The sequence below is a fragment of the Mus pahari genome, chromosome 5 (assembly GCF_900095145.1).
Source record: "Mus pahari chromosome 5, PAHARI_EIJ_v1.1, whole genome shotgun sequence".
NCBI classification, from domain to species: domain Eukaryota; kingdom Metazoa; phylum Chordata; class Mammalia; order Rodentia; family Muridae; genus Mus; species Mus pahari.
Window position 1 is genome coordinate 128141842 of NC_034594.1, and position 12988 is coordinate 128154829.

General features: G+C 45.2%; 1 protein-coding gene across 1 annotated transcript in view; it reads left to right on the top strand.

Annotated features, from left to right (window-relative positions):
* The window catches only part of Stx6 (syntaxin 6), a 42784-nt gene extending 30173 nt beyond the window's left edge, over positions 1-12611 (top strand). The window contains exons 5-8 of the mRNA XM_021197701.1: positions 523-648; positions 2127-2233; positions 6240-6334; positions 11027-12611. Of these exons, the coding sequence (XP_021053360.1) occupies positions 523-648; positions 2127-2233; positions 6240-6334; positions 11027-11103 (405 nt within the window). The 3' untranslated portion in view covers positions 11104-12611. The remainder of the gene's footprint in view (positions 1-522; positions 649-2126; positions 2234-6239; positions 6335-11026) is intronic.
* The last annotated feature ends 377 nt before the right edge of the window (positions 12612-12988 follow it).

A 12988-nucleotide genomic window follows, 5' to 3' on the forward strand; every position in this document is an offset into this window, starting at 1 on the left:
ATATATATATATATTCACTCCTTAAAAGATGAGCAGCTGTCATCTAGAACTTAAACTTTGAATTTAAGTTCTGATTTGTGTGTTTTTCTTGTTTGCTGGGTTTGTTGTTTTCATTGTTCTTACTTACCTCCCCCCTCTCGTTCTTTTTTTTGAGCTCTACCTGGGAAAAGCTATCGGCCAGCTTATCCCCTCTGCCTTGAACCCTTCAAAGAAGCCAGCAAGTGGCTAAGGTGGCCTTTACCCCTTGGGCCTTTGACACACACTTAAACAGACCTTAGCCAGCCCACCCTAACTGTGCTCTCCACACTCCCTCTCTTCCCCCAGCCACTCTCCTTAGGCGTAGCATCGATCTGTGAGACTCATCAGGAGGTCTTGAATACACCTCTCTGGTGTTCCTCAAACCATCTAACAGGTACTAACCTGAATGCCCATATCAGAGCCTGGTCCAGGTTTGAGGGCCATTTGACTTGGTCAGTAGTGGCTCTTGGTGTTCTTCCTGACTGGTTGTCCCTGCTCACACAGGCACTACTAGGAGACAGCAGCAGCCAGAGCTGGAATGCTGGAGTGGCAGATCGCTATGGGCGCCTTGACCGGGAGCTACAGCTAGCCAACTCCCACTTCATCGAGGAGCAGCAGGCACAGCAGCAGGTACCTGAGAACAGCTGGTCAAGGAAGGAGGTAGCCGGAGGGTGCCTCCCCTGACTCTCCACAAGCTTATTACCTAAAGACAAGTAGCTTAGACCCAGCTGCCGTATGCTGGGCTGTCAGGTATGTAATGATTGTATACACCATTTAAAATCTTGAGAGCCTGGTGTCCACTTGATCAGCTCTCAGGAAGAGCAGAACTGACATCTAAACCAACAAGGCCAGGGATTTGTACAGGCTTTGGTTTTGTTGCTGTTGTTCAGAGATGGGTTCTTGCTGTGTAGCTTTGGTTGATTGGCTGACCTCCAACTCATGGAGATTTGCCTGCTTCTGCCTTTTGCATGCAGCCTGTCCCAGCTAAGGCCAAGGATTTTTAAAAAGAAAACATTCCCTCTTCCCCAACTTCTTATTTGTACATTTAGCCTTTTGTTTATTTTAACAAAGATACTTTCAGAAACACTAAGTTCTTGTTTTGTCCATTGAAAGTTGTTAATTTATTTCATTCTACATAAAAACAGTTGCTTTGATGAAGGTTGAAGCATTGAAGGAAAATGAACTTATTTATCTCCATGTTGTTGCATTCATTTACTTATGAATTTATTGATATGGTTTTATTGAGCCAGAGTCATGCTATGTAGTCCAGGCTGGTCTCGAACTCATAATCACTCTGCCCCAGCTTCCTGAGGGTTGAGATTGTAGGGCTGAGCCAACCTCGCTGGCTTGTGTTGTTGCTTTTACCAATAGCTAGGCTAGTAAAAGCAGGCTAATGATGACATTATGGATCAGGATGTGAGAATCAGTTGTCCGGTGAAACTTTGGTTCATAAATACTGTGTTTTATGCTTATATGTAGGCGTTGTGTTCCCTTGTTCTTTTTATATTATCATGTTGTCCTGACTAGTTGTTTGCTCTCAAAATGTTACAATGAAGCAAAGTTTGTAATAGAGAGTAAGGGAACCACAGCACAATTGAAAGTATGTCTTTGTCAGCCAACAGTTGTCTTTGAGGTAACTTACTGTCCTTGAAGAAGAAAAGGACTCTATGCAGTCCTCCCACATCCAGAGATCTGCTAGGCTGTCTTTCACTGACACTGTGACCGTCTGTTGTGGACGGAGACCTTGATCTTGGCGGTGGGCTTGCTCTTCCTAACCAACCCCTGATGCGGTGGTCATATGCTTGTGAGCGATGGCCATTGTCTGTTCCCTCATTGGACCTCAGCCAAGCAGAGTAAATCTCTCTTGGTGGTTTCAAGCCCCGCTGACTGTTCACAAGTTGGATCAGCAGGGGATAGCAGTAGCTTGACAATCCAGGCTTTGGAGCAGTGTGTTCTCAGAGGCAATGGTCTGCTGCTTTGATTTCTGGGCTTTGCTTTTGAATGTGAATTGTCCCAAGCTGGCAAGGAAACTAGCAGCTGCTGGAGTGCTGGGCTTGGAACCAGGTAAGATGGATTTTAATTGCTTATTTCCGTTTCTCTGGCACCAGTTGATTGTGGAACAGCAGGATGAGCAGTTGGAGCTGGTCTCTGGCAGCATCGGGGTGCTGAAGAACATGTCCCAGCGCATTGGAGGGGAGCTGGAGGAACAGGCAGTGTGAGTAGTGAGATGCCCTTATCTGCAGTGACGCTGATTAAGACCCTGAAAGCCTAGCAGTGAATTACATGGCCGCTAAAGAGAAAAGCTACGTAATGTGTGGTTGCAGTTTTGACTTTGTTGCACAGAGTAGCTCCCCCAAAGAAGCAAATTCCAGATAAAATTAACAACTGTGGTTTAGGCAAAGCTGTTACTTTAAATACCCTTTAAAGGACACACTAAGTTCTCTGAGCAGACTCTTGAGGCATAGTTAGGAATGGGAAGCAGAAAGAGCCCTGCCCTCTGGAGACAGTGTCCTGAAGAGAAGGATGGGCATGAAGGTGGTGTTAGGACTCCCAGCTGCCATCCATCCCAGTACCCACTGCACTAACATAAGTCCTGTCTTACAAAAGAACATTCAAATTTGATTGTAATTAGCAAAAACAATCTTCCCTCTCAAAACAAAGGAATAAAAAAAACAAAACAAAACATGGACTAGAGAGATGGCTCCAAGGTTAAGATCACTGGCTGCTCTTCCAGAGGTCCTGAGTTCAATTCCTGACAACCACATGGTGGCTCAAAACCATCTGCAGTGGAATCCAACATCCTCTTCTAGTGTGTCTGAAGACAGCCACAGTGTACTCACATACATAAAGTAAATAAGTAAATCTTAAAAAAAAAAAAGGCAAAACATAAATAACTCTTCAAAATTGTTTTTGCTGAAGAACCTGTCTCTTACACTCAAGTATGAAATGCACAGACAGCTTTTCTGAGTGCTGCTGTGTAATATGCCATTCTACTTTTTCCCCTGGTGAGTGGGGGTGTATACCTGGATGTTTCTTAATGTTCACTGTTACATATGCTCATTACCCGTTCTTCCTGGGCACGTGTTCCGCACCAGGCTGTCTGGAGGCCCTGGGGATATAGGAGTGAGCAGGATAGACGCTGCCTGCCATTCAGAGTGCTTGCTGATTCCCAGTCATAGCACACATTGTACAAATGAAGGGAAGTAGTCCCATGGTGGCAGTGGGGAAAGAGCCACTGTCACTGCGATAGGCCAGTTCAGCCAGCCGGAGAGCCCTGTCTTTTCCAAGACAGAGGGTCAGCTGAAACCTGGGGCCAAGAGAGCCAGTGACTCTGCAGAGATGTGTGTAGGATGGAGGAAGCACCTGAGAGTCGGGGGGCAAGTGTACACACACACAACATGTTTTCAGTGTCTGCCATGGGGAAGGGGGAGTCAGAGCACAGCAGGCGTGGCCTGTCAGTGTGATGAGGAGGCGGGACTTTCCTTTTCAGTATGGAGGAAAGGCAGGGAGGCAGTGTTTGGAGTGATGCCTTGAGCAGGTGCTGGGTTTTAGATGATTTTACTAGAGTGGCTGTGCCAGGTGAGGATCTAGAGGAACAGGAACCTAAACAGAGGGTGAGTTTCTATTTAAAATGAAAGGGCTTCAGCTACTTTGTTGGTGAGGCAGCTTAAAAAGAAAGGCAACCTGAGATCCTCCTAGTTAAAGATGCTGAAATGCTGATGATCTATCTCCATTCCCTTCAAAGCCAGCACAGCAACAACAGAAATGTTTTTGCAAAGATAAAATCCTCTGGAGAACATAGAACAGGAAACATGAGTTATACTAGTTTAGCTTACGGAAAGCAGGAAGGTGATGGACTCAATAGGCCCAAGAAAGCTGACCCCTGAGCCAGAGGGGGATGAACCTGAAGCAGTGTGACTCCCACCACAGACCTCTCAGTGTGACTAGCCTGCACTCAGGTGGTGTAATGTTAATGTTGAATATTGACCTAACCAAACTGTGACACACACACACACACACACACACACACACACACACACACACACTATATATATATATATATATATATATATATATATATATATATATATATATATATATCTCAGAGAAGTGGGAAGGAGGGGAGAGGTGGGAATCACATGGTCTAGAGCTAAATCCTAATGTGATAGTTCTGTACCATCAAGTCTGGGGACTAAAGTCCGCATCATAAGATACAAGCATGCTACTTCACAAGAGGAGAAAGGACCAGAAGAAGCTAAACTGATAAGAACACACAGGTAACAGAAGAGAACTGTGGTTTACCACAACATCCCTGCAGGACTGTTTTACTCTTTAAACTAGGTGTTTGTCCTTCTGGTAAAAATAAAAGGGAAGAAATAAGGGCCTTGAACTGATACATATGCTGCCTAGGAGAATAGCCACCAGCCTCATGTGGCTACTGAGCATGGGATGTGACCAGTTGAACTCAAATGAGCAGAAAGGGAATGCTAGAGTTTGGAGCAAAGGGGTAGGGAAGTTTATCAATCATCTTTATATTTCACACTGAAGGGACAACTCAGATATAGTAGCCTAGATTAAATATAACTAAAAATTAATTTCAGAGGCCAGTTGATGTAGCATTTGCCTAGCATACAGTCCCCAGCTGTAGCCAGATGTAGTGGTTCACACAGTTGGTGGGTAGAAGCAGGATGGTCAGAAGGTCAGGGTCATCTTTATAAGTTCAAGGCCAGCCTGGACTGCATTTGAGATCCTGGCTCAAATTTTAAAACTTTTTAGAAAGCACAGTGGTGAAAAAATACAAAGTGGCATTTGTGACCTGTATGTCTCTCTGTTGGGCAGAAACTTGGTGTGGCTGTGCTTGGCTGGGGATTGATCGGCATGCCCGTTTTATCTTTAGTAAGAAAAGTTACACCCAACACACACAAGTAGCCCTTGGTTTTCAGTGCTCGGCCTGGAGATGCCTGCCAGCTACAGGACCAAAGTGCTGCCAGGATCTGAGATGAACTAAACTCATGTATAGAACAAAGACTTATTTACTTAGTTGTCAGTGTGGAGTGTGATAGTTAACTTAATGAGGATTTGGTAGTTCTAGATACTAAAGGACTGTCATGTTTCCTTTGTGGGCTCACACCCAGAGCAGTGGTTTATAGCTGCCAGTGACACTGTCGAAGTAAATAAGGTCTTTGTAGGAAGGCTCTGGTACTAATTGGTGTATTAATTTTAGCCTCAAACTAATCATGTACTAGTCAGAAGCTGAAGTCTGAAATGTACAGTAATTTATGAAATAAAGGTTGGTAGAATACAAATACAGTATTCAGTGCTGTTTCCAGCAGCACGTTGGATGGCAAATAACAGAGGCCTCCCGAGCTGATTCTCCAGTTCTCCTTGGAGAAACACTGCTTTTATGCAGCGATGATGCATCCATCACACACACACACACACACACACACACACACACACATACACACACACTCAGAGAGAGAGAACGAGAGCGAGCACACATCCCCACCCTACCCCATCCACCATCAGGGATGTCAAGTCTCTGGCTTTGAATTTATAATAAGGCAGGATGCTTTAAAGGAGAATCTACCTGATTTAGAATATACTCTGAACTCACATTGACATAAAGTACTTTTGTGTATTATGTGCTTCTCGAAGGCCCCCTCAACAGGCATTGCTTTGGCATAGTCACCCTGTTTAACAGGTATCAAGAGTCTCAAAGAGTTGTGTAAGATTCCTTGTTCAAAGACCTAACAAAGCCGGGCTCTCTGGCCCTGTGCCTGGGCTGGCGGTGCTGTATAGTCAGCGGCACACTGCCTTGTCTGCAGTTCTGACATCTACAAATCCAAGTGTTTAATTTGCAGCAGACTTGTGTGATAGAAAAACCTCAGCTAAACCGACTGTAGCTGTGATTCTTCATGGGTTCTTCTGCAGAAATACAAGCATTCTTGATAATGGGAACTACCCCAGACCCTGCTAAGGTTGTTGACTAATCTATAGCATATGTAACATGTTTTTTTTTAAAGCATATATTTTCCAAATTTATTTAAAAACACAAACCAAAACAAACCAAACTGTAAGTCGTTCCAAGGATTTGAGGTAACAGAGTGCATCCTGAGTCCCAGAGGACACTTCCTATCTACTGAGATGCAGGCCCAGCCTTACTTTATAGCGTGACAAATGCAAGACTCTGCTTACTGCCTGCTCTCTCCTCCTCTCAGCATGCTGGATGATTTCTCTCACGAGCTGGAGAGCACTCAGTCTCGACTGGACAACGTGATGAAGAAACTTGCAAAAGTGTCTCACATGACCAGTGGTATGTATGTGTGACTCTGTCTGTGACCTTCTCTTGCCTCTGGCATATTTGTCTGTGCTACTTTCGGGTCAGAAAATGGAATGGTAGTGTGTAGAAGCCATAGCCTGTGCTTGTGGACCACACGTTGGGAGAGTCTTGTTCCCAATACACGTTTTCGAGTGTTCTCCCAGTGGAGAAACTTCCCTACAATCCCAAATCTTGTTTTTACTTTGTTTTTCATTTTTCTTGCCACATTAGAGAACTTAACATTTTTCTTCTGATATTTTTATTTTAGCATGTGGTGTGTGTGTGTGTGTGTGTGAGAGTGTGTGTGTGTACGCACATGTGCATGCGTGCATATACTTTTCATGGCACGTGTTCATGGCAGCAGGCACTTTTGCTCACCGTCCCTCGGGAACTTCCTTAAAATTGAAATTGCTATAACGCTTGCTGTTTTCTGTGAGCTATCTTCCTTTCATCATTGGGGAAATACCTACCTCTTCAGACTGTGACGTCCTATAGAGTGCTGTCCTAGCGTTGTGTGCCAGGATGGAAATGAAGAAGTAAGGTTTCAGGTCAGTTACCATATTTGAAGATGTTTTCTAATCTACATTTTTCTGATTATTACAAATTGCCTCCCCTGACCGACAGGAAATGATGTACTTCAAGTCAAAATCCAGTGTCTCCTCTTTATCTGGAGGTTGTTGCCTGGTGAAAGGAAGACCTGAGATATTTCTTGAGATAATTTGAGTGCTTTGAGCCATAGAATACCCCCTTATAAAAGACCCTCCCCAATTCCTGCCTCCTTATTCCCCTTGGTGGTTTCTGGATGTCAGGTGCATGTGACATGGAGGACTGAAACACAGAAGCCTGTGCACTCTTCAGCAGTGTCCCTCCTGGCTCGGCCACACAGCAGCGTCCGGCCTTCACTTCTTCTTCTTCTTCTTTTTTTTTTTTTTTAAAGATTTATTTATTTATCATATGTAATTACTCTGTACCTGACTTCAGACACTCCAGAAGAGGGCATCAGATCTCATTACAGATGGTTGTGAGCCACCATGTGGTTGACTGGGAATTGAACTCAGAACCTTTGGAAGAGCAGTCAGTACTCTTACCCGCTGAGCCATCTCTCCAGCCCCCCCCCCTTCACTTTTTAACTAAATCATTGAGAGTTGTAGATAGAGCTCAATGGGAGAGTCTTTAGTACTTAACCAGGCAGGGGTGAGGCCCTGTGTTCTGTAGCAAGCACCTCGGAGTGGTGAGCATTGGATGAAAAACAATGCAAAGGTGCTACCGATATGTTCCTGCTTTGTAAATATTCAAAAAATACTGCTCTGCTCGATGGAGAGACCTAAAGGACAAGAACCCATCAAATCCAAATCAAAATGAAGTGCATATCTGGAGTTCTTTCCGTTCTCTCTAGGTTAAATGCCTTTATGCTTCAAGCAGGTTCTTTGCCTGAAGCTGTGTGTATTATACAGGAAGCAGGCTCCAGCTCAGTATCTGCCCCGTGATTAGAGAAGGGTCTGAAGTTTGTTTTCTGGTTCCTCTGTTCTCTACCCGTAGTCCTCTACTTTATTTATGTATTTGCTTTTAAATTTTATGTATGTATGTGTGGTGTACATGTGTGTATATGTGTTTTTGCAGTAGTGTGCATGTGTGGAGACCAGAGGTCATTTTTATTTTGCTGTCTGTCCATCTGTCTTTCTCTCTCTTGTTTGTGCACTTGCCTGTGTACACATGTATGTTGAGGGAGTTAGTTCTCCCACCATGTGGGAACTGGAGCTCTAACTCAGGTTGTGAGGCTTGACAGCAAGTGCATTTACCCACTCAGCCATCTCACTAGCCTCTCAGCCTTATTTATTTACTCAGCCTTATTTATTTACTCTTTTATTTATTATATACATTGATGTTTTGCTTGCATGTATGTCTCTGTGGGGATGTTGGTTTCCTGCAACTGTTGTTGCATAGCTGTGAGCCACCATGTGGGTGCTGGGACTTGAACTAGGGTTATCTAGAAGAGCAGTCAGTGCTCTTAACTGCTGAGCCATCTCTCCAGCCTTCAGCCTTAGTTTTTGGAGACTAAGTCGCTCCTTAACCAGAACCATACCATTTTGCCTAGCCTGGTTAAGCAGTGTGAAGCTCCTGGATCCACCTATCTCTGCCTCCTTGTCTTTCCCCCAACCCAGCACTGTGGTTATGGGCACAAACCAATATGCCTGGCTTTTACCTGCCTGTGGGGAACTAAACTCAGGGTCTCATGCAGACACGCTACCCACTGAGTTATCTTCTCAGTACCCTTGTATTTAAAACAAACAAATAAACAAAAAACATTTCTTTAAGGAAGTGTTACATAAGCAGTTTAAACACTAGCCTCTCACTGGTGTGCATGTTTGTGGTACAGTCAAGTAGCTCCTTCAGCATCAGCTCTGTCAGGAAGAGCAAGTGAACAAAGGCGGTCTGTGTGTTTTGTTTTCTAGCATTCTGGGTGTGAAGAGTGTAGGAAAGTCCTGCAGAGTGTCTGCAACACTGAAGCTTTCTCATGTTTTATTCCACTTTGTCCAGAAAGAAGAGTTTGGGAAACAGCATGAGATATTTGGTTATATTTGTATACAGAAGAGAGTCTACAACTGCTCTGCTGTATGTTAACTGAGCAGTTAGCATGAAATACCCTTCATTTTAATTTTTGCTTGCTATCAAAGAAATATTGCTATAGTATGTGTTTCAGTTTATTGGCCAGGCAGTTTGTAATTGTTCTTTTCTCTTCTATAACTTTTGGTTAAGTTCATTGCTTTGTTACCAAACCTGTATGGAAAGGCGATCTCAAAACAATCTGTCACATCAGTGCCAGAGGGTCTGAGAAGGGCTGATTGTCACCGTGTTCACGCTTGTTAGGGTGGAGTGATAAGGAAGACTCCTTCCATGCTGGACTGGAAACTATGGTCCTGTATCTTTAAAGAGAAAAGAGAATGCTTTCCAAACAGTGGCATTTGCCCGTGGCAGGCCTCCTCACACCCTTCAGAGCAGTCCTGCTTCAGACAGGAGTGGGTAGACTTGGGTCTTAGTGACTCAGTGAGTTTCTGGTGTGTGGGGTAGACAAGGTGGTCCAGCAAAAAGATATTTGCTGTGCTTGTTGGTATTCACATTTTGGCCACAAAACAGCTCTAAGGTTGCTGCTGTGGCACTAAGTAAGTGTATGATTTGCTCTGTGGAGAGTTGCTATCTATTTTCCTAAATTGAGACCATCCTATAATATGCTCATCAAAACTGTGCTGTGCTGAGATCTGAAGGCTGTCCAATAGACTTTAACAGCATCTCCACTTTTACATACACCTGTATACTTGTGTTTCATTGGCTCATTGCTTCTGGTTCAGCTACATTCTCATAATGATGGCATTGTGTATGTGCAAGTGGAGGCTAGAGGTCAACTAGGGTGTCTACCTCTGTTACTTCCTACCTTATCATCTTTATTTTTTGAGACCTAGAACTTGTAAGTTCTGTTAGAATGACTGGCCAGCTAAGTCCCAAGGAACTACCTGTCTGCTCCGCAACAGCACTGGCGCCAGGAGCATGCTGCCATGCCTTCTGTTTCCCTGGGTGAGGGGGGTTGGAGCTCATGCCTGTGCAGCAGACATTTGGGCACTCAGTCATTCCACATCATGCCCTTCTTTGCTTTTTGTTCTTTAACAGAATTTGTATAGCTCTGGCCGATTTGATACTTTGGTTGGTTGTCAACTTGTGGGAATTCTCCTGTCTCAGCCTTCCTAGTGTTAACTTAAGAGACATACCCAGCATGCCTAGCTTCTTAGTAACATTCCTTTGTATCATCCAGGTCCTTTGTGGAGGACACTAGGACCTGCTAGTGGACATGCCACTTGTGTGGTCCACATTTCTGCAAGTTACATAAGCGTCCTAATGATGGTGCTGTCTCTGTGGGTGCCTCAAGCTGGGGCCCTGCATAGTATGCCATGCAGCTGTTCTTTAACCCTTCGGGGACAGTTGTAGTCTCAGGGTTGTGGGCTGCAGTAGGCGTCCCTGGGCCTGTCTGCCTTTCTGTCTTGCAGAGGGCTTCTCTGCTTTCAACCATCTAGAGGAACTGTAGCCTTTCTGTATCCTGCGCCAATTGCTCCAAACTGTCAGTAGGGCTAACAATTTCAGAAGGCATTGGCTTTCATTACAGATATACTATGTAAATCATTTGAACACAGTTACTGGCTAACTAGTCTTCCTTATCTGACTAGGTGTGATATGAAATTAGTCATTCTCTGCCCTGGGAGCTGCTTTTTCAGCCGTTCATTTCCTGAACCGACCAGCAGTGTCTGCCTCTCTTCTCCACCCTCTCACAGTGCTCAGGAAGAGAGCATGCGCATTGCGGAAGCATATTTCTTTGTGGGAGATTAAAGCAGGCTTTAATCTGTCACACCAGTGCCAGAAGCCTTTTCACTGGTGCACCTGCCAGCAGCAGAGAGCTAAGATCTATGGGCTTCAGCTAAGGCTCGGGACTCAAAGCCTGCACTTAATGGCAGAGTTGTAGATGTGTTTGAAGTGTAGCCCCAAGGCAGAGCAGCACAGGGGACCTGGTGCCCTGCCCTGCCATGTGCATGCTCTGTCCCTTCTCTGCTTCAGCAATGTTGTCCTAAAGTCTGAGGACCTGTGTCTCAGGAAGGGGAGTACCTAATCCTGGGAAGGTCACCTCTGTGTCCTGCCTTCCAGATCGGCGCCAGTGGTGTGCCATAGCCATCCTCTTCGCAGTCCTGGTGGTCGTGCTGATCCTCTTCCTAGTGCTGTGATCGTGGCCCCGCCTCAGGCACTTCTGCACGAGGACCCAGGGGAGAGGAGAAGCAAGCACTCCGCCACTTACATTCCTCTCCCAGAAACACACCTCTACCCCGCTTCCTCTGTGACTCCAGCATTGAGACAGCCCTCTCTCCCAGCGCTCAAAGGGCAAGCTTAGAAGAGGGAAGAGGTGACCACATGCCTGGCTGGATAGCAGAAGCCCCAGCTGCCCATTCTTCCTGAGGACAGCAAGCCCCCGCTTTGCCTTACTGGACCTCGCTCCTTGAGGAAGGAAGGACTCGGAGTCCTCAGAAGAACTAACAGCCCCGTTTACTCCGTTGCTCATTCTGCTGGTCTCTGGCAGCCTTTCCTTCTGCTCAGACCCTTTCCCAACTTCGATGGGTGCCACTCTCCCTTCAGAAGAAGCCTGGCAAGAATGAGGGCATCTGGGGATGTACGTTTCTCATTGCTGTTATGTTTCTCAGCCCTTGAGAGCTGGCTGTTGCTGAGAACAGAAGGCTCAGAAACACCTCGTGACAGAAATGCAGTGTCTCATTTTGCTGGGTAAGAGCTGAGATTAAACTGCTTTTCCGGGTGTTTTTGTGGCAGGGATAAGCAACAGGAAATAGTGAAATCCCTTGGGGGTGCGGGTGCAGATGACAAAAGGCTTTAATAAACTGGAGCAGTTGAGAACAGCAGCACCTGTGTTGGTCTAGCCTATGGAAGGACTGGTGATATCTCCCAGGGCCTGGCCAGAGCTGCTGACCTAGTCTGTCCCAGGGCTGTCTCCTTAGAGGTGCAGCTTACAAATGTAGAGCCCCTTGTACAGCACAGCAATGCTCAGCTGGGTGGGACACGCCTTCTTCTCTGATGCTTTTATGCCGATGGCACTCAGAGATGAGGTAGGAGGGTCAGCACATCTGTTACATTTATGCAGAAACTGTCCTGACGCAGAAAGGCTGGTTCTGAGCCAGAGGTCCCTTACTCTGTGAGTAATAGCATGGATGGGGAGGAGAACTTGGTACTCTGTTCTCTAAGAACAACTTGACTTCATCGTCCATTGGAGTTACTGAGGGAGTCCAAATTCCCTGACAGATGGTTTATTGGGTTGAAGTGGCTGAAACTGCTAACACTACACTTCAGGCTTCGGGTGACGGTTCCCATACCTCAGTTGTGCTCATGAATGTGGGATTTCTCAGAATGTCCCAAAATGCATAGTCTGGTATTGCCGTAGCCGACAGGACCAGAGCCAGCCTTTCCCATTGGAGGCTGCCGCTCAGGCGTCCTCTGTGCTGGGAAGAGCGGCATCTGAACAGGTCCGATCTTTAACCTCTCTTGCTTCGCCTTTCTGTGCATCCCTTAGCATGCCAACTTAAAAAAACAAATCCTGGGTTGTTCGTATTCCTTGGGATTTTGACTTTTGGGTCCCCTTTTTGTTTTGTTTTATTATTCCCAATGATGTGCGTGCGCAGCTAACTTTTAAATTGCACTTTTAAATAAATATTTGTAACAATTTTTAAAAGAAGGGTATTTTATCTTGTTTAGGATCATGATAGATAAGGAAAGCTTCCTGTTGGTAAAAGCTAAAAGATGATTAGTAAGACCAAAAGGCGGTCGGCGCTGTGTCTGCGTGAAGCTCTGGTGTTTGATACAGGGATGTTAGTTCTTTTCAGATGAGGAGAAAATGTGAGTATTACAAAGGGCTTCAATGTAGGGTTCTGTGTTATTTTTGTTTCACGAAATTTTAAAGTTTTGAATAGTCTTCTGTGAACATAGACCATGGGCAGGCCTCAGATTTGCATTAAAATATAGAAGCCTTTTGTTAAAAATCAATGTGGGCCTTGTCTGAGTACTGAAACCCACACTCCACATTACAAAGCCATGAACAGTCTAAGAATT